Below are 27,790 nucleotides of genomic sequence, written 5' to 3'. Positions count from 1 at the left end.
AGTTTAATTACTAAACCATCAGTTAAACTATTGTACCACTATACCAATACATTGACCAATTTGATAACCGTTACAGTTTTAATATACAATGTTTTAACTTTTTTCTTCTTCCTTTGAATGACCTCTATGAACCTCGTTTCACGAGAAAAAAACTAGTTTCACCGTTTTTAAAATTTGGTCTTTCAAACACTAAATAGTAGTTGCTTAATTAAAATAGATCTTTTTATTTTTTAAATTTATTTGGGAGCCACATTTTTGTCATACACTTAAATATTTATTGCTATTAAAAATAATTTAATTATGAATATTATTTTAATATTTCCTTCCTGTATTATTTAATTGATAATATGATTAGTGGCCATCATTAATTGTTATAAGAAAGCCATGACTAAATATTAATCACCTACCAATTTGGGTGCTTTAATCATTATATAATCACTTTAACTAATTTATATGCCAATACTTATTCTTTTCAAATGTAACCTAACGGTCATTGTTTAATTTCCTGTATGATCAAAATGTCCATATCTACTTTATCATTATAATGAAACATTCAACTCAATGGAAAGGTTATATCCAATTCAAATTAGGTTGGAGGCACATTGGGTCACCTTTTTGTATTATGTTTACTATAAAGAAAATGGAAATTATGAATGTGGAAATGACCATTGAAATGGAAAAAACAATTGAAACAAAAATGTTATTATTCCTTAAAAAACATAAGCATAGTATACATTAGATGACAAAATACAATTAGTAATGAAAGTACTAGATTCCTAATACACATCATAGATATTGGCGAAGACTTTCTCCACTCATAGACTCCATTTCTTGAAGAATTTCCTGAGCAAGAGTTTTAACTGAAAGATCAACATCCTCAAGCAGTTCACCAAGGAAGGGTATTGTTTCTGCCAACAATACCAGATACTCTTCTTTCAAGTTCTCCACTAGATATTTCACTATTCTCAGTCCCAATATTCTAGGTCTCAACTTTTCACTCCTTGTATGCATCAGCACCTAAATAAACAACAACCAAAATAATTAGCTGCTTAACAATTTCAGATACAAAGCCTAACATAAGATATGAGTGATGTTCACCTCATGGTTTAAGGGTTTCCACAAAAGATCAGATCCAGCAGTCACAGCCATTTGACCAATGCACACAACCAGTAGGTCATCAACTTCCTTCACGCTTGGTATATTCATGCTGTCTTCCGGCGAAGCGGGTGGATCTATGATAAGTTGTGAAACAATAGGTTTCAAAAGCGTCTGCAACAAACAAGAACATTACTGAAGGAGGCGGATGTGTTGAAGGAAACGAAGATAATAAGCAAAGTAGTTTTAATTAGAATAGAAAGTTTCTTCATCAGTCAACAATAATAATAAAACATGGATTTTGAAAAGAATAGATGAAAAAATTCCTGATATCATAATTACTCAAGATCGTTAAAATAAATATCTAAGTTTAAGAATTTACTAACCTGGAAATTTCCGGAGTCGAGAAACTTGAAATTCCCAGTGTCATAGAGGAAACACTTGTGTAAGGATGACAGAACTAATGTCCTGAGATGCCAGCTCTTTATAGACACACTGTCCCCTTCCTGAGTCTTGGCCTTCTTTTTCTTCCTATTCAATCCGGACGCTTTCACATCTCCACCATCATCAAGATGATGAACACAGTTACCAAGCAAGTGTTTGAAGTATGGAACAAATAGTGATCTACAAAAATAATATAGCAGCATTTACATAAATGGTTGCCATTCGTTGTTTTGGAATACAAAATAAAGTAGCACAAGAATAACATTATATTGCTGCAATTGTTGGTCTATACAAAATTAATAAAATACCATAGGGTAGTTTATTATCATAATTACGAACAAACATGGGTAGTGTTACATACATCTATTGTCTAACTTTACGAGTACTGGAAATATAATTACTGTAGTTCCATTTACAAAAACAATCACACTATGTATAAAACAAATCTAAAACTCTCCATCATGATCTTTTGTTGTTTAAGGTTAATGCACATAGATTAAGAAATCATTAAAGAGTATTGTAATTTAACTAAAACATTCCTATTTATTTCTGAGAGAAGAAAAGTATAATTAATTAATGACAAAAGATGATAGGTAAATTAATGAACAAGGATAGAATAGGAAAAAAGTGTAAACAAGTATTGAAATTATGAAAAACAATAATTTTGAAACAAAAACAAAAACTAATAGTTATTAAACTCCACCCGGACCAGCTAGTCTGATTGGGAACCACATACCTCACCCATCTGAGCTGCTTTTCCGACTGATTATGTACCAAAACTTGTATTAACCAGTACAACTCAATCAGTTTGAACATAAAACCGGTGATTCAGCAGGTTGGACAAGTTCGACTCGACCAGTTAAATAAGTTTTAAAATAAAGCCAAAAGTGATATCATTTTGGGAGGATAAAAATCTGGTTCTTTCAACTTATTTTTAATCATGTTTATCTATAAAAGAATAATAACTACAGTTAGTGGTACATCAAGAAACGACTTACCTGTGGCTCTCGGCAAGTTTATTAACCATGGCATAGAAAGATATGGCCCTATCAAGGCTTCCTGCAGATGCAGTTTCATCCACATCGGATTCTGCCCACTCAATACTCTTGACAAAAAGAGGCTTGAACATGCTCTCAGTAAGTTTTAGGGTCAGAGCAACCATTGCATTTATCACATTCTTCTCTACTACATCAATGTTTTGAACTGAAGGAGGACTTCGATAGCGAAGATCAAGAGCAACCAAACAAAACTCAAAAACTTTAGCATGGAATGCCACAATAGACGATCTGTCCATTGCGCCAACCAAGGTTGCCAACATATCAAACACAATTGTCAAGCTATTATCCCCAGCCTCCACGGCAGCAGGGTATAATTTTAACAATGGTGGCAGCACAAGTCGAACCTGTAACAAAATAAAATTGTGTTCAGTAAAGAAAACACGGGAGCATAGATTTCATAGTACTAAACCATAACAAGCCTTACAGGAATTTTTTCAGCAAGAAGCTTTCGCACTCCATGAGCTCTAGACTCCAATTTTGCATCTGTTCCTGAGACACACTCAGGATGAAGAACCAGAAGCTCCATGATATTTGTCAGGTATGGATTTAGAAATCCACCAAGCTTATCCACAACTGCTTCTAAAGTGATGAGCACTGAAAACAAATGGGACTCATTGGAGGCTGATAATACATCATTAGTTTTGTGTTTTGTATCAGATTTAGACAACACTTGACGAGACGACTTCATCACATTGTCCATAATTTGAGGAAGTTCTGCCAGTGCTTTAGGACCTAGAACATTGATCAAGGCAGCAGTTGCTCGAAGGCAGCTAGAAGTGACAACTGGGATGTTCGATGTGATACATCTGGTAACAGGTCCAAGGCATACACTAAAGATGGAATTATTTGAAGAAAATCTGTCAGCCAAAATTTCTAATGCTGAAACAGCAGCCACTTTCAAAGAGACATCAGACGAATCATCAAGTACTCGAACAATTTCCAAACACATATTATTAAGTGATTCTTGAGAACTTTCATTCATATGAAGCCAACTAAAACTTGGATTTGACCTTGAACCTTTCTTGCCTTTCAGTTTTAAACTGGCATTTTTATGACTTCTTGCAGTCTCACATAACAATCCAAGAGCCTGCAGCACAAAAGAAGCAGTCAAAGAAAAAATCTTGCATCTCACTGTCATACTTCAATTATAAAATTTTATAAGATAGGCATGTCAAGAACCAACTAACCAAAAAAATCAGTTTAAAATAGGTTATTTGTCTACTAATCATGAAATGAGAAAGCTCAAGCAACAATATATATCTGCTACAACTAACCAACTAATCAAGGGAATATTGCCAAAGTCCAGATGTCTAATACTATAATGAAAACTATGACATGTACAAAATTATTTTTTCATACATAAAAACTATGCAACATCCTATCCTAATAAAAAGACCTCATATTTATTAAAAACATACCTTTTTCCCAACATTTTTATCAGCATGCTGGAGCAAATTAATTATGCTTTTAAAGTATGCTGAAGGTGTCATGACCAAGGTTATATTCCTTACAACAGCACGCATAATTTCCTTTAACTCTTTCCTCACAATGACAGGCAAATTGAGTTGCTTTTTTCTTGCATCTACAACATCCAAGAGGAAAACAATCTGCTCCATCAGTTGTCCCAATGCCCTCTGTAACATAGAAGAAGCCATCACAAATATTGTCAATAATGATATTTTAGGCTAGAAGAAACAACAGTATTTATGCACTACTCAGATTTTAACATCTGTCAAATTCAAGTGTACAACACAATTGCTATTAGACCTAGAAACCAGACAGAGCATTGAGCAACAAAAGTAAAAAGGTCGACTCAATGCATGAGCATTATACCTAGTTAGGTCTAGGGATGGAAGACGTATGCAGCCTTCCCCCCTCAAGCGAAGATGCTGTATCCACACTAATCATTTTTTCTTATTTTAAATTTCAGCTAATAATGACCGAATATGTTTAAGCTTTTAATGTCACACTAAGATCTGCTTCACCATGAACTCATATCTTCCGGTTAATGGAAAAATCACCCAGAAGTTCCTTAACAGAGCTGAATAAAGTTGTCAAAAAGGAACCAAAAGTTTCTCGCATAAATCAAATCTGTATTTTATACCTGGATGAAATCTATGTCGTCTCCTGATTCCAACTTCAACACAAATTCTGGTTCTTGGAATTTTTGCAGTGTAAATTGCATTGCAAGAAACAACTCCAGAAACTGTCCCCGGCCAACATTACTAGTTCCCCTCTGCTCAAAAACCGCAACTAAAGAAGGAAGCCAAGTAATACTTGTATATTGTTCGCAAATTTGCACTGCAAATTTAAATTCCCACTCTCTGGTATAAAATGCTAAAGCATCTGGAGTTTCGCTATTAAGGAAAAAGGTAGCTTTCCTTGAAACTAACGAAGAGAGGAGCAAGCTAAGCAATGAGGCCAAGCTTTTACCCTCGCCCAAAGTTCTGTAAAACAGCGACTATTATAAAATGCAGATCATAAACTAACGATTGAAGTTAAGATAATATGATCAAGATGAAGAACAAACATACCTTAACAAATATAAAACAATTGACAGTCTTCTGTGCTCAACAATTTCAGGCAATATATCTACGAATATCTGAAGAGAAATCACATTAGAAGGTCGAACTGCAAATATTAATTCCAAAAGCATTATCGTGAAAACCAACCTTCAGTAGCTTCTCCATGTCGTCTGTCTTAGACAACCAACAAGGAACAATCGCAGATATAAGATCCTCAAATACATGCTTTGAATGGGTGTCAATCTACATATACATAAACACAGACGGTGACACAGGAATTCATACACTGAAATAGTGCATAATAATCATACGGTAACTAATGAATATATAACCATACATTTCGGTTACTCAATTTTAAAATCAAATCTCAAAAGGCAACAGAAAGGCAATGGCTCAGGAATAGAACCAAGAGTTAAGAACATACAAAAATTCCATATAGGAAAAGGATATAATATGCTATCTACCAACAGAGTGTCCTAAGTTCAATAAAGGGAGACCATATACAAACAAACCTGTATGACAGCTGATTGTCCAATAATTTCAATAATATCAAGTATATGCCCCAAAACTTCTTCAGGTAAGACTCTGGTAAGAGTAGCAAGAAGAGAAAATACATGGTTGCGGGTGGCCACATCGTTTGAAGTACGTGCACACTCTATCAGTAGCTTAATGTCAACTACATTTGTCAATTTTCCCTGTCAACAGTGAAACTGAATGTCAGGAAGCAACCACAACAGAAAAGAGATATGCAAAGTATATTTATGCTTCACAGTTAAGAAACATACTTTTAGTGGAGCCATGCTCTTCAAAGACCTAACTATATCCTCGAGGATAATCAACAGTGTCTGTTGAATATGACAAATTATGGCAGTGTTGGCTTCAGATGAACTTGACAAGGGTTGGTTTAACCTTGTCTCCGAGGAAAGAACATTGTTTACCCATTCTTCTGAAAATACCGTGCTAAGCAGCTTAAATAAGGGGCCTAAAAGCAAATCCCTGTCACAAAAAATGAAAAATTAGAATAATGAAATGCTTTTATTTGGTCATGAAGTGGTTATCTTCTTGCTTGGAAGTACACACAATATAATTATTCAAATTCAGAAACACCATATCACCTGGATGTTATGCCTTTCTTTAGCAACAAAACATCAAGAAGAGAACTAATGACGTAGACTGGATCAACTCCTCTACATATGTCACTCGGGGGAAGGTCTGCCTCTTGGTTTACAGTCAATCTCTGTTTCTTTGCCGTCTTTTCATACATTGAACTAACCACGTAATTTTCATGTTTAAGTATGAGATCAAGCATGTGACCAACAGTCGAGAAACCAATCTGCAATTTTATGAGAACCACCAGTTATTTCCAGTTTGAATTCATTAGTTGATATAAGGATTGATCTGTTCTCATTTTTTATATATTATGATAAAACGATAAACAGATCAGACAGATTATCAATATGTGTATCACCAGAAGCCGAGCTAGACATTCTTTATTGAGGAGACCAAAGAAGAATAATACTTTATTCACATGAAGCAAGTTAAAGAATTTATAATTTTCTAAAACTAAATTAAGTGTAAAAATTAATAATTTTGGGATAGCTATAGCTAATCCCTTGTATGATATCACAGATATCACATTATCTAACTAAAAAAAGGTGGGCCGATATATGAGGATCCCACCTGGTGGGTTCTAGGGAGGGTAGATGTACAGAGCATCTAATTGATACTTCAATAACCTTCACATAACAGTATTTGATACCGATACTATCTGATACTTCATCGACACGTACCCAACATATTGAAATTATTTTTTTGAAAAATAAATAATTTATAAATCTGATACTTTCCAAAAACTCTCCGATACTCTTAAAATGTTTTTCCAGTAACTCATAGACATCCAAACTACCATAAAATAACATTTTAAGAGAGAAATATAATACAATCAATTAAGAATAAGAGAGAGAAACATAATATTAAATCTGCTAAGTGGACTTGTAGAAAAAGAAAAAAGACAACATGTATATTGCATAGAGAACGAATAGGATATGCATAATGTTGATCATTGATTAAACAAGATTTATAGTATTCTTATTTGCCGGCACTAAGCAATGGTTTATTAGGACAATATGAATTTCATTTTTTATTTAATGATGTCTAAGAAATAGAGGAGGGATTCCTTTACACCTAAGTTTTGTTTACACTAATTACACTCAATCTCAGTCATTCATTTTCTTAAATCTAACAGACCAAATGGGTGAGTGCAATAAGTTATTTAAGATTTTTCTTTTTCTCTCTCATCATTTATTGCACTGACCCAATTGGTCTGTTAGATTTAAGAAAATGAATGGTTGATATTGAGTGTAACTTAACTTGGGTGTAAACGGATCCGTCCTCTAAGAAATATGTTCCTTATTTGAAAATTCATAACAACGATTATATGTTTATTATGATTTATGGATTTTATATACATATTTCATATGTGTGTCCTAAACGTATTATGTCCTGTGTTTTCCAGAAAATGTGTATTGACGTATCGGATATGCATCGTATCCGAGATGGTGCTTCATAGTAGAGCACTACCCTCACGAGTGAAGAGTTTGTTTCTAGGATTTAAACTCATGACATCCAAGTTAAAAGCAAGCAACTTTACCGTTGGGCCAAGGCTCATTCTCTATCATGTAAAAAGGCAGCTCAGTGCACGAGCTCCCAGATTATTGGGTCTACGGAGAGTATATGTATGCAACCTTACTCCCACAAGCGGAGAGATTGTTTCGTAAAACTTGATCTTATGACATCGAGGTCACTAAGCAACAACATTATCGTTGCGCCAAGCTCACCTCTATCACGTAATTTAACTAAATTGAATAGTACAAAAGGAATGTGTTCTTCGAAAACAACCGCTAAAGAAAAAACAAAGGAACAATGTTAAATAATTGATAACCAGAGCAAAAAACTTACATCTATACGCATTATGGCCTCTCTGGTTGCACTTTGTACGGCACCATTAGCATTGCGACACAAAAATACAAGCTCACAAAATAAAAGCTCCTGACAGATACAAGTAAAAAACAATTAGTCCAGCTAATGCTAAATTGATATAACTTTAAAGATCTATGTATGTTGCTGACTGAAAGAAATATGTAAGTTGATAAAGACCTTCACTTCATTCTTCAACCCCTTGTAGAATTCATTGTTAAGTTTGTTTAAGACAGTGATACATGGCTCTACATAGGCAGGGTCATCTGAAGTCGTAGCATCCAACTGAAAAGGGCAGTGGTCCAAAGCATGAAGTCAGTGAATTCAATACAACAAGACAGGACATAGGAAATGCATATCTTAATATCTCACCTGCAAAGCCTTCAGTAAATGACCTTGCAGATCATTTCCACCAGAGGAATATGACATAACACAGCTCTACACAACAAGAAGAATATGTTACATCAATCCATGGAATGAAGCTTCCTTCAGTTAAACACAATAGAATAGACATACCTCCAGCAAAAGGCACTTCATCTGAATTTCAATTTTTGACAATTTTTGACAAGATGTATCTAGCACATCACAGTATTCTTTGATGTGCATAATAACACTCCCAATTCCTTTGAGCAAGGATAAAATCATTAGCTGCCAAGAACATCAATTTCCAAAAGTAAGTTACAACTCACAGTCTTAGCTATGCATAAAAAACCATATGCAATGTTATATCTGGAAATGAACAAAAGAAACCTTGATCTATATCAATATTTCCACAACTAATATAACACACAGAGTAACATAAGAGTCAGAAAGTGTTGAAGACATCAAACCTTCCCGTAGTTAGAGAACTTCGGAACAGAACGCAAAATGAATCCAAGAATTTTTTCTTTTGCAGCCTGATCAAACCTGAAAAAAAATGTGAGGAAACAAAGCAGCATAAAAAACCTCGGAAACCAGTACAAATGATATTCTAAATTAGTTCTGAACAGGGATAAGGAAGACTCCGGAAAAGGTAAAAAAAAACTGAAAACAAAATGTGAAGTAAAAGAGGGAGCCAGCTTCTAGAACTACCATATGAGCCTGTGCCTACAGACCATCACTATAACTATGAAGCAACAGCTTAAACTCATCCCAGATGCTAGGGCAAGAAATGCATCTAAACATTACGTACATTATAAAGGAGAATGAGTAATCATTCTAGAACCACCATATAATAACAACCAAGCCTTAGTCCCACTATATGGTTTTGGCTACATGGATCGAGCAACAACATAATGCTCTATATCATAAATCAATCCTAGAACAACAATAATTAGGAAATTTTGTAAGCAACAACCAAGATTGCTGGCATGTCTATTTTCAATATTCGATTTAAAACGGCATATTCCTTAATCTCCCTCCATTCCATCTTAACCTGAATTTCTCCCTTATCTCTCCCAACCTCCATATCTATTTTTCCATTCTTCATATGTTATCTCTACTTGTGTCATACATCACTATATCATATAGGCCCAGTTTCTCAAATTCTGCTTAATTTCTGATTTGAGAAAGGTCATACCCTTGAAGAGTCATGGACTTCCTTCCATGACGATGAAGACAAAGAAAACATGTATTTCCCATAGTAATGGAAAAGAAAAACATAACTTTTTCTTTAATTATGACCCATCCTAAGTGCTACTACTCCCCACGTGAAAATCGGGTAAAATCCAACAAAGTAACACGGCATGGAAATAAATTTGAGAAGCAGCTGCTAACTCAATGAATATATCACATAATAATGAATACTGAAAGGACATTTGCAAAAGTAACATTACAAATACCTGTTTTCTATATTTTGAGGTACTAAGATGTTATGACAGGATAAGCTCAGCATGGATGCAAACAGCGAAGGAAGAAATTTCCTGTCAGACAATATAAGTGTTTTTTGCTCATCCATCAACCGTAGAAGTTCACCAAGAAAATTGCATTCACCAAGAAAATTGCTACCTGTTGTTACCAAGATAGAAATTTATGAAGTACCAAGGTATGATTGGGAATTAAGGGCTAAATTCAATTATTCTGACAAAAGTACCATTTTTCTTGCCAGGAGGTTCGATACGACACCACAATGCACGTAGCCCATCGATACAGTTCATGGCAGCAATCCTTATAGCCTGAAAAAAAAAATCAAAAGATGCGATCAAGCATTTGACTTGAACCAATGATTTTGCTTATCCTTTAAGAAGAAGAAAACAAAAATACACAATTAAAGAAGCATAGGCATATATAAACAACAAAACCATTTGTCTGACAATCATAAGATTGAAATGTGAAGACAAGGAGAGAAATATTTACACAAAAGAGATCAGGAGCAAAAGCTAGAAAGAAAGAAAAAAGAAATACCTGGTTATCACCAGCCAACGGAACAAGCACAGAAGGAAATTCGGCTAAAAGTTCAATTTGCCATCTATCTTGTGACAAACTACAGAGAAAAGCATAGCACTGCAGACTTTCAACCTGGACTGCAACAGGAACATCTGCATGTTGAAAGACCAAATAAAAAATCAAGCCAATGGAAACTTGTGAAACACACTTTGTTGACCAAGAATCACCATCATGGTCTAGAAATATCTCTTCAAATGCCTAAAATCTCAATTTATTTTAAGAACACGAAATAAACAATCAAACCACGGCAAATGGCAGGCTATTATTGCTTAGGAGTTTGACGCTTATAAACACAAGCTCATACATACAGACCAGAACATAAACAAAAACGTAGTTTTTTTATGCAACGTAAGGAGCAATGACTGTCAATCATGGATCATGTGAAATTATCAGGCCCAGTTGTTTCTGTTTAAACCCTGTTTTAGAGCAAAAATGAATGAGATTACCAGCCACAGAAACACGTTACTACTTATAGTACTTACAAGCAACAAAAAGCACTTAATTTATTCCCATGAAATTAAATAGAATTTCAAAAGCAATGACTGCAGGGATTGATTGTGCAAAGATGTGAGATCATGACGATTACAAAGCAGCCTTCTGAAGTGCATGCAATATTAAGTAAATCAAATAAGATGAAACAATTGGCGTGTACCTTCCTCTGTGAAGAATTTAGATAAGAGGCGGGCAGGTGATATTTTGCAATGTGCCGCTAAGTAATGGAGGTGCTCATGGAAAGAATTCTTGAATTGTGAGGTTGCAAAAAATACAAACAGGTCCTTTATCCTGCTGACCCACTTATTATCATCATCCTGCAATTTGTAGAAGGTTCATTCATCCATACAACAGAGAACAGAGACTCAAACAAAAATAACAGTCAAAAAAGCCAAGAAGATTTGCAGGAGTAAATTGATTAAACACTTACAGATACTGAAGGAATACTTACCAGTAAAATATCTGAAGGAACTACTGATATTAGTGCTGATAGCAGCCTCCAAAATATGCAAACCAATAGTTTTGTATTTAAAGGTCTGAGACTAGCAACCGAAAGATGATCAAAGAATGCACTGCAATCCCAGTCTAACATTTCTGAATTGAACTGTGAAACAATCCCACAACAAAAAAGAAGATAAAAGCTCAGTTTCTTATCACGGAAAAGAAGAAAGATACAAGCACCCATATGCTATTAAACCTCTAGTACCTCTTCCAAGAGAACATCACCAGGAGTCACTAAGGATATCCACTCAGCCTTCAGAATAGGAAATACGCTTTCAAAAAGTGCAGAGAAGTCATCGCCTTTGAGCAACAAAAAAAGAAGTCAAAATTCAGCATTCCATAATCCACTTTTTTGAGTTTTTTAGCAAAGCAAGCTCATTCAAAAAGAGGAGGACAAGGTCCTCCAAATTATTGAATCCAAGATGATGTATTTTAGTCAAGAAATAAAATAAGATATCTAACAACTATTGAGAAAATTGGAATTAAAATAGAAATAGAAGGGAGATACAAACCTTTTGGTTTAATCAAAAGAGACTGCAATACAACAAAAAAGAACAATGTCTTTGACAATTCCAGATCACTGCAATTGTCAACAAACCAAGCAATATGATCTTCAGGTTGGACCATGAAATTCTCAGCCATGTTATTGATAGTTCTCAAGTTAATTGAAGATAAACTTCCAGGTATCGATGTCTGCAATTGCATTTTAAGAATCAGTGAGAAAATAAAGGTGATCAATCACTTCATTTTACATAATTGTATTCACCAGTGATCGTGATTATCAATCAAATATGAGGACAGCTTCAAGAACTATCAGTAAAATATGAGCGATATTCATGTAGCATAAAAGGTTCTATTGGGTTATTCACATTTCAAGTACAGTCGATGATAAATGTTAACTTTCATGATTTTGCTTTCGAATGGAGGTAGGACCTGATGATTAATTCCATATAATTCAAGCAGGATCTCGAAACTGAACTTTCTATAGATTACAAGAATACCCTAAATAGATAACAAACAAAACCTATTCCAACATAGATATTTACCACTTCTCCAGGGGAAGAAACAGCAATGTTCTGATAAAGTGGCCAGTTTATTTTTTCAACAAAACCAAGGGCCTTCAAATTCAAGTGTTGTGTCTGCACAGACAAGGTAGGTGGTTATGTATTAATTACCCACAGCAGGGAAAATATAAATGTTGTGAAGTTGGGCAACGGCAGTTCAAAATTTAAAATCTATTTCTTCAAAACAAAACACTTTAAGCTGAAATCAGGCAGAGGTGCATACTAACCTGTGGTAAAACAAGGAGTAAAGGAAAAATCATGGCAGCAACTTTGTTCGAGTAATCACTAAGATCATGGAAGTATGAAATGGCATTGTTTAGACAAATGACACAAACATTGACGGTTAAACTAATGTTATCTGTTGAACCTGCAAGAGGTGAAGAGAAAGATACACGTGAATGATGAATCATATGCACACTAAACAGAGGACAAGTCCATTTATATTATTCAACCATTGTGAACCTTAGGAAAAGCATGAAGGATGGATAGAATCATATTTAAAGCATTAGAGACAACATCAATATTTTCTCACAAATAGTTCAAACACCCAACAGTCACCAATCAACAATAATATAACCAACGAAATAGACTCCTTTTTCACAAAATCTGATTTGAATTGAATACTCGTATGTATTCTACCCAAAAAAAAAACTATACCATGTTAATTTTTTATGATATACATGAAAAGTTCTAGTGCTTTAGCAGAATAAATAAAGATGAATTTCTACCAAGTTTTAATATGCTATACTCACCTAACACCAGCATGCCAAAACATTTTCTTAGCACCTTCTGCAGTGCATCAAGAAGCTTAGAAGACTCTATTACATTTGGCAAGCCATCAATAGATAATGCTGCTTGAACAACTGTTAGATCTTTATCATCAAGCTGTCTCAATATGGCCTCTTCGATGTCTATCAGATTCTGGTCAACAGAAACATTTGGGAGTGGGGTAGTTAAAATGTTGAAGATTTTGATTGTGAAATAGGAATCATTTAACTATTTCAGTACTGTAAAACAATGACAAGCAGCATTAGCACACTTTCACTACTACTTTGAACTAATTAAAAATATTTCCACTACGACGTTAATCAATCGTTTATTTGATAAGAAACACAATTTAAGCTCAAACCAAGCACGATATGGAAATTGAAGAATTTAAAAAAAAAAACATGAGCATATATACCAAAAGAAGAGAAGTCAAGAATGTTCCATCAAAAGGTGTCCGAAATGCTGATAAAAACATACACGTTGGGGCGAAGGGGGAGATTAACAGAGCATATATACCTCTGAAGCAACTGCTTTGGACTTCAGCATGCCAGATGAATTTAAATCAAGCAATGTAGCACGTCTAATATCAGCCTATACCACATTAAAAAAAATATGTACCGAGAGGAAATTGGTCATCAAACTAAAGAAAACATACTTTTAGGATTGCCGAAACCTAATATTAAGGATGAAGTTAATATGTGATACCTTTGGATGATGCAAGGCAAACCAAATTTTTGAATCTGATATACCATGTGATGAGTCCAAATTGCCATCCAACATCTTACATAAAACCTTATATAATTTGTCATCTTTCATAGAATGCGCTTTATTATCCTGTTGAAAGTTCAAAGTTCAAGCCATTGAAGACTTCCACACACAAACATAGATGCATGTGTAGAAAGAAAACCATGAATTTGATTAGAATACCTGAAGGAAATGCTGAACTGCTCCACGTAGTTCAGAAGGATACTTCGTATTAACAATGATCATAATTTTTTTTGCCCACCCAGCTAATTCAAATTTGAAAAAACAAGAATGTGAAAAGCAATCATAAAATAATAGTTGCAAAGTTTCTATTAAATATATGAAATTCAAAAGGAGATGATGAAAATAGAAGTAAAAGAATCATAGTAAGGAAAGCAGAGAAAATGAATGAACCGCACAACCTTGACAACAATAAATCATCAAACCAATCTTAACAGGAAACTTAAATGTCCAAGCAGATTCAGTAAGAAGACAAATGTACTCTGAGCATAGACAATATGTGATTGTATGTGTGACCATTAGTGGGGTATGCAATTTGTATATAACAGGTACTCATTAGTGACTTAGAGTAAAATTCAACTGCTTAAAGAATTTCAACATTCATACTTCAGCAAAACAGAGTAAGTTTCAACAAGGATTATTGTTGGCACTGATGTATTATAGCCAGCTATAATGTGCAATTTCCTCTCTTCCTATGCTAGGTAGTCAATCACGCTGGGATAGTGGAGGAGCACAGGTTTCGGCTCCTCCATGCCACAGGACAACGAATCACAGCACAGATGGCCATCAGGGCCTTTAGTGTCTGTAGCAGTATCACAAATATCCTATTACATAAATAAGTACCTGATATACATAAAACAAACTAATACCAACTAACCCCCCCCATCCATTACCTAGTCACCCAGTATTGATTCTTTAAATTAACATTCTACCCAGATTACTGATACTCATGAGTAAGTATGATACACCAGATTTTTACTTTATATATCATGTAGATTTTGTAGTGCATTTTATGGGGTGACTGATTGCACAAGATTCCCACCTGGTGGGTTTTTGGGGAGAGCAAATGTAGGCTGCTTTAACCCCACAAACAGAGTGGTTCTTTCTAACTTGTAGTTTAATCTCTGTCAAATGGATTTTCACTGATTATTTTATTATAAATTAAATCATTCCCTGACAGTATAAATTATCAGTGAATAAACCTTATGAAATACATCCAGACAGATTAGACTAATATAATGTGAGGGGTACAAGTCACACAATAAGATCTAACTGACCAACTTTTTGTGATTCAGAATAGATACCTGACATGGAAGATGTTGGGTCACCAGCTTTTTGTGATAATTTCACACAAGTTGATAGGATCTTAGTGACCACATGATAAACAGATCCACTGATGGGGACTTTCTCTATTATAGATAGCAAAGCCCGTTGACAGTATTCATCAGAAGAACTGCAAACGTGTTTTAATAAATACATTACTCAAAATGTTACAAAATAAACTTAAAAGGATAAATGTCAATGAACAAATTACAAAATTCTCACCTGCAGTTAATCAGGGAGTCCAAAAGCACCAGAAGAAACTTTTCAATATTGAACTCCTTAGACAATTCTAACAAAACCTCTGCCAAGTCCCTACAGATGAAAAAAAGATTAAAAAGCATAAATCATAAATGCTACAAATAACAACAGCCAAAACACAGTGATTATGGATAAGTTGAGTAGTTTGGCGAACTACCTTATTTCTTTTAAAATCTCCAATGCCTTGGTAGGGAGTATGTCAACATTTTGTGACTACAGAAATTCCAGCAGAACAAAGTATGAATAAAACATGTGTTAATAAATTATTGAACAAGTTATAAAAGTATAAACTAATTAGTAATTATAAAATCGATATAGCAGAATAAAATAATGTTCAATGCAAATCGATACAGCAGACTAAAATAGTGTCCAATGCCCCCACTTAAACACAACGCATGTAACTCAACACTAATGCACACAATATCACAATCATACTTGAACAAGATTTATCAAGGCAATAAGGGATAGCCGAAACCACTGAAGATCAGTTAACTCTTTTGCCTCCTCACGAGCAACCTCAGCAACAGAACGTATCAAACTGTTCAGAAGTTTGGGAGCTAATGCAGCTCTATTTCCAAGTAAACCAACAATCATTAAAGAGCCAGCCTGCACAAAGGATAGTTCAACAAGAAACAATGCATTAGAAGGTGCCAATAAACATAACTCAAGCACCTGAAAGCTAGTAATGGTACCAAGTACCAGCGGGGATAAAAGGAATAAGGTGCTAAAAGAAATTTGACAAACAGACATAGAATCACAATTTCATGGTAACATGCTATGTGATAGGGATCAGGGATGTTAGCGGTTTGGATCAGTATCAAACCAAAATGCCATATGATCACACCACGAATATAAATGGTGGTGCCATTTTTTATTTGATTGATACCAAAACCAAATCCGATAAATTTAAAAGTGATTTGGATTGGACGGTTCTGTTTTTTACTAAAAATACTAATGTAAAACCTCAGTAGGGCTGTTCAAATCCAATCCATTCCGAGATGCTCAAAATGAACCGAACAACTGCTAACTGAACACATCAAAATTTCAAAACACAGAAAATCCAAAAACTTCGGATTGTTATCGTTATTGCAGCCGATCAAATCCAACCACTTTAGATTGACAAGATGCTCAAAACGAGCTGAACACTTTGGATTGATGATTTTCCTTTTATTCCTTACTTTCCTGAATTTACTATTTGTACTTTTCTATTTGGTAACTTGTGTACCGGCGAATGTGACTATTGTTATCCATGATTTGACTTATAGATAATATACTAGCGAGAAATCATTGGATAGCATAGTACATGGATAAAAGAGAAGCGGGGAAAGTAATTGAGGGGGTTAAAATAAAGCCCCGTTATTTCAGAGTGACTAGGTAATGGAATTTCCCCACCAAACCCCCAAAACTCTTTCCTGTCCAATTTGGGGTGGAACCAATGGAATGGAACACCATTACATTATATTCCATTCCATCCACTCAAAAACTCCCTAGTAAACCCTTAGACTTGTGTGTCTGGGAGAGAATTGGTTTATAGACTCTGGTCATCGACCCATTTTTTTCCGTGGAAGTCTCCTTCAAAATTACAAACATGGAAAGAAATCTGACTGTGCTTTCTTTTGGTGAATTTTTTTTTTCTGATGAAAAATTTTAAGGTGCTATAAAACTTGCTAGAACAAAATCTATATTACAGCCAACTGTGGTAAATGGAAAGATCAGCAATAAATAGTTCAAAAATAAATATTTAAGCCTAGTAAACAAGAGGTAACCATAAGAATATATTACCACATGATGGTGTCCAGCCCTGTTACAAGTGGTTTTAATGCATAAAAATAATATATCATTGGAATCTAACCTTGTGGTCTGAAGTGCCTTTAATGCCAGACTGAAGACCAGAGACCACAAAAGGAAGTATTCTCTTGACTACGTCATCATTAACCGTTACAGAAGTACCCAAAACTTCAACGAAAACAGCAGTACAGAAACCTATTACATGCCTTGAAGGTTGAAACTTTTTTGAAGGGGACGCCTGCAACCAAATACTTACCTCACTATTTGATTCTGACAGAAGGTAAACAAATCAATAATTAAAATGGGATGATTACTCACATAATTACATAGAACTTCTAAGACACCCTTATCACGTATACACTGCTGCACTATGACAGTTCTAGGTGGTGGTGCACCAGAGACTTTCACACCATCAAGAAACCCCCATTTGATATTATTCCTATGCATAAGTTAAGTAAAACATCAGAAACTATTACAATCAGTAAATAGCAATCTACATCACAATCAAACAAAATAACAAATAATATTATATTTCTAACCTTGTATCAAGTATTTGTACTATTCGAACAAATTCATGTGTGTCATGGAAAGGCAGAGCACACAGAATCAACTCCTCCGTGTTGTATACATGAACCCTGAAACTCACAGTAAATCACATCACAGGCCATATTGTGATTTGATAGTCTACACAAACACTTCATGGTAACATCAGCCGCATTTTCCCACAATTGTGGTAAACACAAAACATAAGCGCAACCACACAAACATAAATAATCAAGTAGAGTGCATACTTGTGTCTACGTATCAAGTACTCAATTGTTTTAAGAGCTGACGGAAGATGAAAACATCCTGAAAGTAACTTCAAATATGAAGCAATGGATGCATTGAGTTGATTGTTCTCCTCTATGCCCATTAACTCTCTATCCAACTCTTTGCTTCGGTGGCTGAACAAATCATTCTTATAGTTCCTGAACCGCTCATCTGTGCTTATAAGAACCTCTAAACCTGAAACAGTGCATCACAAAGGCATAAATAAATGGCATGTGTGGACAAACAAAATAATTAAGCAAATTCCAATAAACTTTTTTTAGACAATAACTTATTTTCATAAGCTTCCCTGACTAACTCATTGAGCTAAGCTAGAAAGAACTTACAGAAAGGCCATAAGCTAATTTCACTAACTTAGCTTATTTTCATAAATTCTCTGACAAGCTTGGTGAAATAAGGTAAAATGTTTATATAAAGATTATAAGCTAATTTCATAAGCTTATATTCATAATTCGTTCTCATAATCACTACATAAACTCCTGCCACTGGAACATATAATATCCTAAATAACAAAACACACGGCACGTAAGAGCTTCCAAATTGCATATCATGGTAAAGCTATTTAGCTATTTCACAATAATTTACAGATTATTTTCATGAATGAAATCGAATTGATAAGAAGACCTTCTAGAGCGATGTTGAAAATAGATTGGAGATCGATATCAGCAGCTTCCTTGGGATCGAACAAGATGGAAGGGCGAGAGAAAGGTCTCTTGAGAGAGTGAGAATCGGATTGAACGAGTGACCTGATAGATTGGAGCTGAGAGGCTATGGAGGTAGCCATTGTTAGGGTTTCACGGAGAAGAAGAGGTTCAAATGATTAGGTTTGAATTCAACTCTTTTTTCCTCTCTTCAATAACAACACTGTGACAACACCACCTAGGGTTTAGGGTTTTGTAAACTACACACCGCATGGGATATTAAACGACCTTAAATAACGTCGTTTTTGTGTACTGTGAATATTTTGTTTAAAAAACTATTTTTTATTGAGAAAATAGAATATTCATACTTTTTAATGTGAATATTTTATTTTTTCAATAGAAAATATTTTTTATATCATTTATATGTTTATTAAAATAGTTTTGATGCTTAATTCTCAATTCACAAGTTTCTTATTGTTCAATTTTTTATTTAATATAAAAAGTACAAATTTTATTTAAAGTGTGTGGTCAATAAGTAATGTTTGTAGCCACTGTTATCATTAATTGATGTAATTCTTATCAATGTTATTGTCTTAATAATGATCATCATTGCAACAATAAAATTGGAATTTTTTATTGTAGCCTTTTTTATGGATGTTCTATTTGAAATGGAAAAATGAATCATATTGAAAGTTTATATGGAGGTTGAACTTTGTTGAGTTTTACAATGATAGTTTGTATGGAACATTTGAATAATCATTGTAAATATTATTGATTTCTTCTTTAACATTCTTTAAAAAATGCATATAGGTTGGTTATTGTTTTTATGAGAAAATCAGTGGATCTTTATTAAGCTATCTTGGTGTTAATATCTTCTTTTTGGAAAGAACATCTTTAAGATCGTATGGCATTTTCTTTATGAAAACAATATGAGTGAGAGTAACTAATTTGTATATTATTAATTATATGGGTATATACATATTTGTATCTTGTTATTCTTCTATGTACCTCGGTTTAACCATTTTCATGAACTTTCTACTATTTTATATGTTAATTTTTAGATTAATTTGACCTATGAGTAATGTAATGGTGTTGATCTTGTCATCTCATAAGTTTATGAATATAATTTATGCAACCATATTTGTTCTTGAAATAGGTAGATATTTGTTTTTCAAATAAGACATTTTAGTTATGGTTATCAAATTTCTATGTGAAACCCTTTAGTAGGGCTTTTGTTTTATTAGGTCTTTCAAGTGAAAATGTTCTTTGATTTTTTCCATCTATAATCTCATATAGATAATGGGTTATATGATGATAGAAGCATGCCTTCTAATGTATTTTTTTTATGTCCCTTAAGAGTATAGGTTGAAAAAAACTTATTGATGTTTGTTTTTTAAGTACACAAACATTAAAGTAGTTCATCAAAACCCTAAACACACAAAATATATTGTTTGCATCTCATCAAAATCTCTATTGAGTTAACATTGTCATTCTAACTCTCATCAACATCATGTCATCACCAATACAAGTATTATTGATTTTCTATTGTTTGGAACATAATTGTTTATTTAAATAACTAAATCACTTATAGTTAGTTTGTAGATAAAATGTATAATTGAAGTGGAATTTTTCAAATAAATTTATCATGAAACGAAATATTTGTCAAATGCATTCTTATTTTTTAGTAATGATTGCATAAAGTAGTAAATATTATAACTCAATTAATGATTTTTCTTTGGTATGATGAAATTGAGAAAAAAATCATCTTTATATAGCGTTGTTATTGAATATTGAAGTCGTGAGAACACAGTTAAAAGATAAATTTCATTACAAAATATTTTTTGTTCGGTAAGTAAAGAAAAAATGTCGTGGTTACAAAATTTAGAAGAATACATAATTAAGAAAATAATATGGGACATATAATAATAGGGATATGAACATTAGATTATATGGTTTTTTTGTTTTTGTAGAAAATAGAAAATTGGGAAGGGAAAATGAGGAATTATAAATTAATCTATGATAGGTGGTTAGACCATTTTTGACTTTGGCTTTATAATAAGTATAGATAAGTATAAATATAGATAAATATATCACTAAATGTCTAAACACATTCTTTATTTATTCTTTCCAATTTTTGTGTACCACTCTATATTTTCATATAATTTTTGCAACAGGAAACAAGTAATAAAACAACAAAGAAGAAAAATTTTAAAAACAAAAATTAAATGTTAAAAAAACAAACGACATAATATATGAAATGACTATATGGTTGGGATGATCGACTATTTAAATAATAACAAAGTAGCTAATATTGATAACAAAAAAAAAAATGTAGCTAATCTTATTTTTTAAAATAATATATAAAATGCTAAGAAAAACACTTTTTTTTTTCAAAAAGTCTGCATTACATTATCTAGGATTTTAGTTGTTATTGTTTATAACTTTACTTTTTTATATTGGATGCTTATATATGATGGACATTACAATAAGAATTTGAGTCCAATATATAACATTGATATTCTACTTTATTTTAATACTAGTCAATGTGGGATTAATACAATAACATATTTCAAGTATTCCCAATAAAACTAATTTTTTTCGGGTTAGTGGCTTGCTTCTTTTAACCTTTTGACCATCTTCAAATTTAGCTGCCTTATACTAACCAACAGTTGTTGATAAACTTATTTTTTTGTTTCACATAAGATGTCCGAGTCGAGAACATTCACACACGTACATTTAAGACTAACTCTTCTAACGAGTATTTTTTCCATATAAAAAACTCGAATCCGATACATTGCTCAAGGGAATTAAACATAGGCTACTTGAACAAAAAAATCGTTTGTTTGATAAGTTCATTTACTAGACGAAACATAATTAAAAACCTTAAAACAAAAAATATCCTAGGGATAAACGAAATAGCGTCAAATTTGGAAATATATCACAGAAAGTTGAAGACAGGATACACAGAGAGATGGAACTGAAGTTGGTTGTGATATTATTACTCTGTGCAACTGTAACAGCAAAATATGTTCGCCCTATGCCTCGAAAACCATTACAAATCTCATCATGGCTTCCATTTTCAAAGCCACACTCCAATCACCCTCATCAGGTTAAACCATACCAATCTCTCTTCTATCTTATTATCATTATCATGAATTGTAAACGATTTTCTATACTTTCGGATAGGATTGTGTAATATTATGATGTAGTATTGTTTTAGTTTTAAATTATGCTTTTTATTATTGTTTAAATTATAATGATTATTGAATACCTGTGATTGCTTATGCTTAATAAACTATAAATTATTGCATAGTTCCGAACCATGGTTCCAAAAAATTCTAAATTTTGAATAAATTTAAATGAATTTGACTCATCAATGTGTGGACCTGAAAACAGTATTTTTGCTTGCGATACATCTACCCTTCCAAAACCATATTAGGTGTGAGTCTCTCGTGCACTCGGCCACCCTTTTAATATACGAGCAATGGTTTTGAGACCAACAGTGACACTGATGCTATGTTCATGCAAATATTACTCTTTTGAAATGTATTCCATCAATCCAAATCTGTGACAATTATTTGGATATAGATTTTATATACTCAGAGTCACTTTATTGCTTTGATGATCCTTTGATAGAAAGAGTAGAGTTTAGAGTTCAACTCTTTAGTACTTTCATAAAGACAGCTACTCTCAGATTCTGCTCACCGCAACAATTTCTCTAAGAGTACAATGTAAAAACCATTTTCACCATCTTAAAATGGTATAAGAGTGAGTTCTTCTATCATATATCTATGTTCAAGTTATAAACCTGTAAGGTTTTCTCCACTGATGAAGTTCAAATAGCATTCACTAATCTTTAGACACTTGTGTGCGATTATAATGTTTGTTTCATTTATTTTGTTGCATAAAGGGCTTGACCTCTAAGTCACAAATCTTCAAACGAGACATCTTATTTCATTTGCTTATTATTTAAACTTAAAATAGTTGGCTTCACTTTTTGTTAATTATTTGTGAATTCTGGGACAACTATCAGCCTCTCCGTTCATGTTCATGTTCATTTATTGTACCCTTTTAAATGTCAGAAACTTAGATGCAGAATTTTCTATTTCAGGTACATATTTCTCTGGCAGGAAACAAGCACATGAGAGTTACCTGGATAACCGATGATAAAAGCTCACCTTCATATGTAGAATATGGCACATCACCTGGTAGATACGACACCGTAGCTGAAGGAGAGTACACCTCTTATAGTTATATGTTATATAGCTCAGGAAAGATACACCATACTGTAATTGGTCCTCTGGAACACAATACTACGTACTTTTACCGATGTGGTGGATATGGTCCTGAGTTCCAACTTAAAACTCCTCCAGCTCAATTTCCAGTTACTTTTGCTGTGGCTGGGGATCTTGGTCAAACTGGTTGGACTAAATCAACATTAGATCACATTGACCAATGTAACTATGATGTTTACTTGCTTCCAGGAGATCTTTCATATGCCGATCGAATGCAACATCTATGGGACACATTTGGTGAGCTAGTTGAGCCACTTGCTAGTACAAGGGTAAATATTATAACTCAATTAATGATTTTTCTTTGGTATGATGAAATTGAGAAAAAAATCATCTTTATATAGCGTTGTTATTGAATATTGAAGTCGTGAGAACACAGTTAAAAGATAAATTTCATTACAAAATATTTTTTGTTCGGTAAGTAAAGAAAAAATGTCGTGGTTACAAAATTTAGAAGAATACATAATTAAGAAAATAATATGGGACATATAATAATAGGGATATGAACATTAGATTATATGGTTTTTTTGTTTTTGTAGAAAATAGAAAATTGGGAAGGGAAAATGAGGAATTATAAATTAATCTATGATAGGTGGTTAGACCATTTTTGACTTTGGCTTTATAATAAGTATAGATAAGTATAAATATAGATAAATATATCACTAAATGTCTAAACACATTCTTTATTTATTCTTTCCAATTTTTGTGTACCACTCTATATTTTCATATAATTTTTGCAACAGGAAACAAGTAATAAAACAACAAAGAAGAAAAATTTTAAAAACAAAAATTAAATGTTAAAAAAACAAACGACATAATATATGAAATGACTATATGGTTGGGATGATCGACTATTTAAATAATAACAAAGTAGCTAATATTGATAACAAAAAAAAAAATGTAGCTAATCTTATTTTTTAAAATAATATATAAAATGCTAAGAAAAACACTTTTTTTTTTCAAAAAGTCTGCATTACATTATCTAGGATTTTAGTTGTTATTGTTTATAACTTTACTTTTTTATATTGGATGCTTATATATGATGGACATTACAATAAGAATTTGAGTCCAATATATAACATTGATATTCTACTTTATTTTAATACTAGTCAATGTGGGATTAATACAATAACATATTTCAAGTATTCCCAATAAAACTAATTTTTTTCGGGTTAGTGGCTTGCTTCTTTTAACCTTTTGACCATCTTCAAATTTAGCTGCCTTATACTAACCAACAGTTGTTGATAAACTTATTTTTTTGTTTCACATAAGATGTCCGAGTCGAGAACATTCACACACGTACATTTAAGACTAACTCTTCTAACGAGTATTTTTTCCATATAAAAAACTCGAATCCGATACATTGCTCAAGGGAATTAAACATAGGCTACTTGAACAAAAAAATCGTTTGTTTGATAAGTTCATTTACTAGACGAAACATAATTAAAAACCTTAAAACAAAAAATATCCTAGGGATAAACGAAATAGCGTCAAATTTGGAAATATATCACAGAAAGTTGAAGACAGGATACACAGAGAGATGGAACTGAAGTTGGTTGTGATATTATTACTCTGTGCAACTGTAACAGCAAAATATGTTCGCCCTATGCCTCGAAAACCATTACAAATCTCATCATGGCTTCCATTTTCAAAGCCACACTCCAATCACCCTCATCAGGTTAAACCATACCAATCTCTCTTCTATCTTATTATCATTATCATGAATTGTAAACGATTTTCTATACTTTCGGATAGGATTGTGTAATATTATGATGTAGTATTGTTTTAGTTTTAAATTATGCTTTTTATTATTGTTTAAATTATAATGATTATTGAATACCTGTGATTGCTTATGCTTAATAAACTATAAATTATTGCATAGTTCCGAACCATGGTTCCAAAAAATTCTAAATTTTGAATAAATTTAAATGAATTTGACTCATCAATGTGTGGACCTGAAAACAGTATTTTTGCTTGCGATACATCTACCCTTCCAAAACCATATTAGGTGTGAGTCTCTCGTGCACTCGGCCACCCTTTTAATATACGAGCAATGGTTTTGAGACCAACAGTGACACTGATGCTATGTTCATGCAAATATTACTCTTTTGAAATGTATTCCATCAATCCAAATCTGTGACAATTATTTGGATATAGATTTTATATACTCAGAGTCACTTTATTGCTTTGATGATCCTTTGATAGAAAGAGTAGAGTTTAGAGTTCAACTCTTTAGTACTTTCATAAAGACAGCTACTCTCAGATTCTGCTCACCGCAACAATTTCTCTAAGAGTACAATGTAAAAACCATTTTCACCATCTTAAAATGGTATAAGAGTGAGTTCTTCTATCATATATCTATGTTCAAGTTATAAACCTGTAAGGTTTTCTCCACTGATGAAGTTCAAATAGCATTCACTAATCTTTAGACACTTGTGTGCGATTATAATGTTTGTTTCATTTATTTTGTTGCATAAAGGGCTTGACCTCTAAGTCACAAATCTTCAAACGAGACATCTTATTTCATTTGCTTATTATTTAAACTTAAAATAGTTGGCTTCACTTTTTGTTAATTATTTGTGAATTCTGGGACAACTATCAGCCTCTCCGTTCATGTTCATGTTCATTTATTGTACCCTTTTAAATGTCAGAAACTTAGATGCAGAATTTTCTATTTCAGGTACATATTTCTCTGGCAGGAAACAAGCACATGAGAGTTACCTGGATAACCGATGATAAAAGCTCACCTTCATATGTAGAATATGGCACATCACCTGGTAGATACGACACCGTAGCTGAAGGAGAGTACACCTCTTATAGTTATATGTTATATAGCTCAGGAAAGATACACCATACTGTAATTGGTCCTCTGGAACACAATACTACGTACTTTTACCGATGTGGTGGATATGGTCCTGAGTTCCAACTTAAAACTCCTCCAGCTCAATTTCCAGTTACTTTTGCTGTGGCTGGGGATCTTGGTCAAACTGGTTGGACTAAATCAACATTAGATCACATTGACCAATGTAACTATGATGTTTACTTGCTTCCAGGAGATCTTTCATATGCCGATCGAATGCAACATCTATGGGACACATTTGGTGAGCTAGTTGAGCCACTTGCTAGTACAAGGCCATGGATGGTAACACAGGGGAACCATGAAAAGGAGAACATACTTTTGTTAGAGGATAGGTTTGTGTCCTATAATTCCAGATGGAAAATGCCATTTGAGGAAAGTGGATCAACTTCAAATCTCTATTATTCTTTTGAAGTTGCAGGCGTTCACATCATCATGCTTGGTTCCTATGCCGATTATGATGAGTATTCAGAACAATACAGATGGCTAAAGGTTAGTTGATTGTTCCAATTGATCTAGAGTTACTACACTTTTCCCCTCTTAAATATTTTACCTTCAGAGGGTTAATGTCATCATCTTTCATCTAACAGGCAGATTTGTCAAAGGTGGACCGGGAAAGGACACCTTGGCTGCTTGTGTTATTTCATGCACCATGGTATAATAGTAACAGGGCTCATCAAGGTGAAGGGGATGATATGATGGCTGCTATGGAGCCATTGCTTTATGCTGCCGGTGTTGATATAGTTCTAGCTGGTCATGTTCATGCTTATGAACGTTCGGTATGCCAATATATTTTCACATTTATTTTCTTTGTAAACAGTCTTATGTGGCTCCTTGTCTGATCGACAGAAACGTGTTTATAATGGAAGATTGGATCCCTGTGGTGCTGTCCATATAACTATTGGCGATGGAGGAAACAGAGAAGGTTTAGCCCATAGGTAAGTTATCACTGCCACCAGAGACTATCAAAAGGAATCTGTTTTCGGAATCATTTTTATGTAGAAAAAACTACATCGAGGTTGTTTGTTACTGTGCATGCAACCTGAAATTTGTTTATTTTTTCATTGTTGCCTGATGTATCCTTACATCATTGTTTGTGGGCAGGTATATAAACCCACAGCCAAAGTGGTCTGAATTCCGTGAAGATAGTTTTGGACATGGTGAGTTAAAGATTGTAAACTCCACTCATGCCTTCTGGAGTTGGCACAGGAATGATGATGATGAGGCGGTAAAAGTTGATGATATCTGGATAACCTCTTTGGTCAGCTCAAGATGTGTTGATAAAAAGAGACTTAAACTGATGAACATACTTACAAACCCTAAAAGCCTTCATTTATCAACTGGTGGAATAGCAAGTGTTTGATAAATGTAGACAATGAGACAATGCCGCATATTAGCGTATGATACTAGTAGCAGCTTGAGTTGGTTGGGCTTTGTTATTTCGGTACGACATTGCTGCTGGTTGTGCTTGTATTTAAATACTATAAGGGCATGAAATAGTATGTAACTGTAGTGTATGCCTGTTGTATGTATCTTGGCAATTGATGATATTTGCTTGTATTGTCTAAACTTGTAAGACTGGTTTATATATAGGAAAACTAATGCTGCTTACTAAGTAGTGGAGAATGTCTTATATCATATTGTTGATTGGAATTTTGATTTCTTTACTTCTTTATTGTGATTGTTCTACT

At 33.5% G+C, this 27,790-nt stretch overlaps 2 protein-coding genes across 4 annotated transcripts; one reads left to right on the top strand and one right to left on the bottom strand.

Moving 5' to 3' along the window:
* Positions 678-19,210, bottom strand: LOC109342034 (uncharacterized protein At3g06530). 2 transcript variants are annotated; one of them, XM_019579995.1, is made up of 39 exons: positions 18,934-19,210; positions 18,273-18,486; positions 18,021-18,116; positions 17,800-17,920; positions 17,546-17,719; positions 16,129-16,299; positions 15,851-15,906; positions 15,658-15,747; positions 15,417-15,565; positions 14,275-14,357; positions 14,053-14,181; positions 13,864-13,938; positions 13,332-13,500; positions 12,807-12,946; positions 12,562-12,654; positions 12,028-12,208; positions 11,721-11,815; positions 11,466-11,618; positions 11,175-11,331; positions 10,481-10,614; positions 10,170-10,251; positions 9,919-10,084; positions 8,929-9,004; positions 8,615-8,746; positions 8,471-8,536; positions 8,279-8,383; positions 8,081-8,170; positions 6,238-6,455; positions 5,908-6,118; positions 5,635-5,817; positions 5,270-5,365; positions 5,132-5,199; positions 4,702-5,044; positions 4,016-4,231; positions 3,022-3,684; positions 2,538-2,941; positions 1,482-1,719; positions 1,099-1,269; positions 678-1,017 (listed from the first exon to the last, which is right to left on the bottom strand). In XM_019579995.1, the coding sequence occupies exons 1-39, from the start codon at positions 19,091-19,093 to the stop codon at positions 787-789; spliced, it is 6,399 nt and encodes a 2,132-aa protein (XP_019435540.1). In that variant the 5' UTR covers positions 19,094-19,210; the 3' UTR covers positions 678-786. The 2 variants fall into 2 exon arrangements, with proteins under 2 accessions (XP_019435540.1, XP_019435550.1); XM_019580005.1 differs by lacking the exons at positions 15,417-15,565; positions 15,658-15,747; positions 15,851-15,906; ... (3 more) ...; positions 18,273-18,486; positions 18,934-19,210 and having other exon boundaries at positions 16,129-16,243.
* Positions 21,884-27,685, top strand: LOC109342000 (purple acid phosphatase 18-like). 2 transcript variants are annotated; one of them, XM_019579961.1, is made up of 6 exons: positions 21,884-22,059; positions 23,062-23,482; positions 26,344-26,591; positions 26,690-26,878; positions 26,949-27,037; positions 27,204-27,685. In XM_019579961.1, the coding sequence occupies exons 1-6, from the start codon at positions 21,922-21,924 to the stop codon at positions 27,460-27,462; spliced, it is 1,344 nt and encodes a 447-aa protein (XP_019435506.1). In that variant the 5' UTR covers positions 21,884-21,921; the 3' UTR covers positions 27,463-27,685. The 2 variants fall into 2 exon arrangements, with proteins under 2 accessions (XP_019435506.1, XP_019435499.1); XM_019579954.1 differs by lacking the exons at positions 21,884-22,059; positions 23,062-23,482 and adding an exon at positions 24,750-24,920 and having other exon boundaries at positions 25,923-26,591.

Source organism: Lupinus angustifolius, chromosome LG02 (assembly GCF_001865875.1).
Source record: "Lupinus angustifolius cultivar Tanjil chromosome LG02, LupAngTanjil_v1.0, whole genome shotgun sequence".
NCBI classification, from domain to species: domain Eukaryota; kingdom Viridiplantae; phylum Streptophyta; class Magnoliopsida; order Fabales; family Fabaceae; genus Lupinus; species Lupinus angustifolius.
Note: the sequence above shows the minus strand (reverse complement) of the source record. Positions and strands in the feature narration are given on the sequence as shown.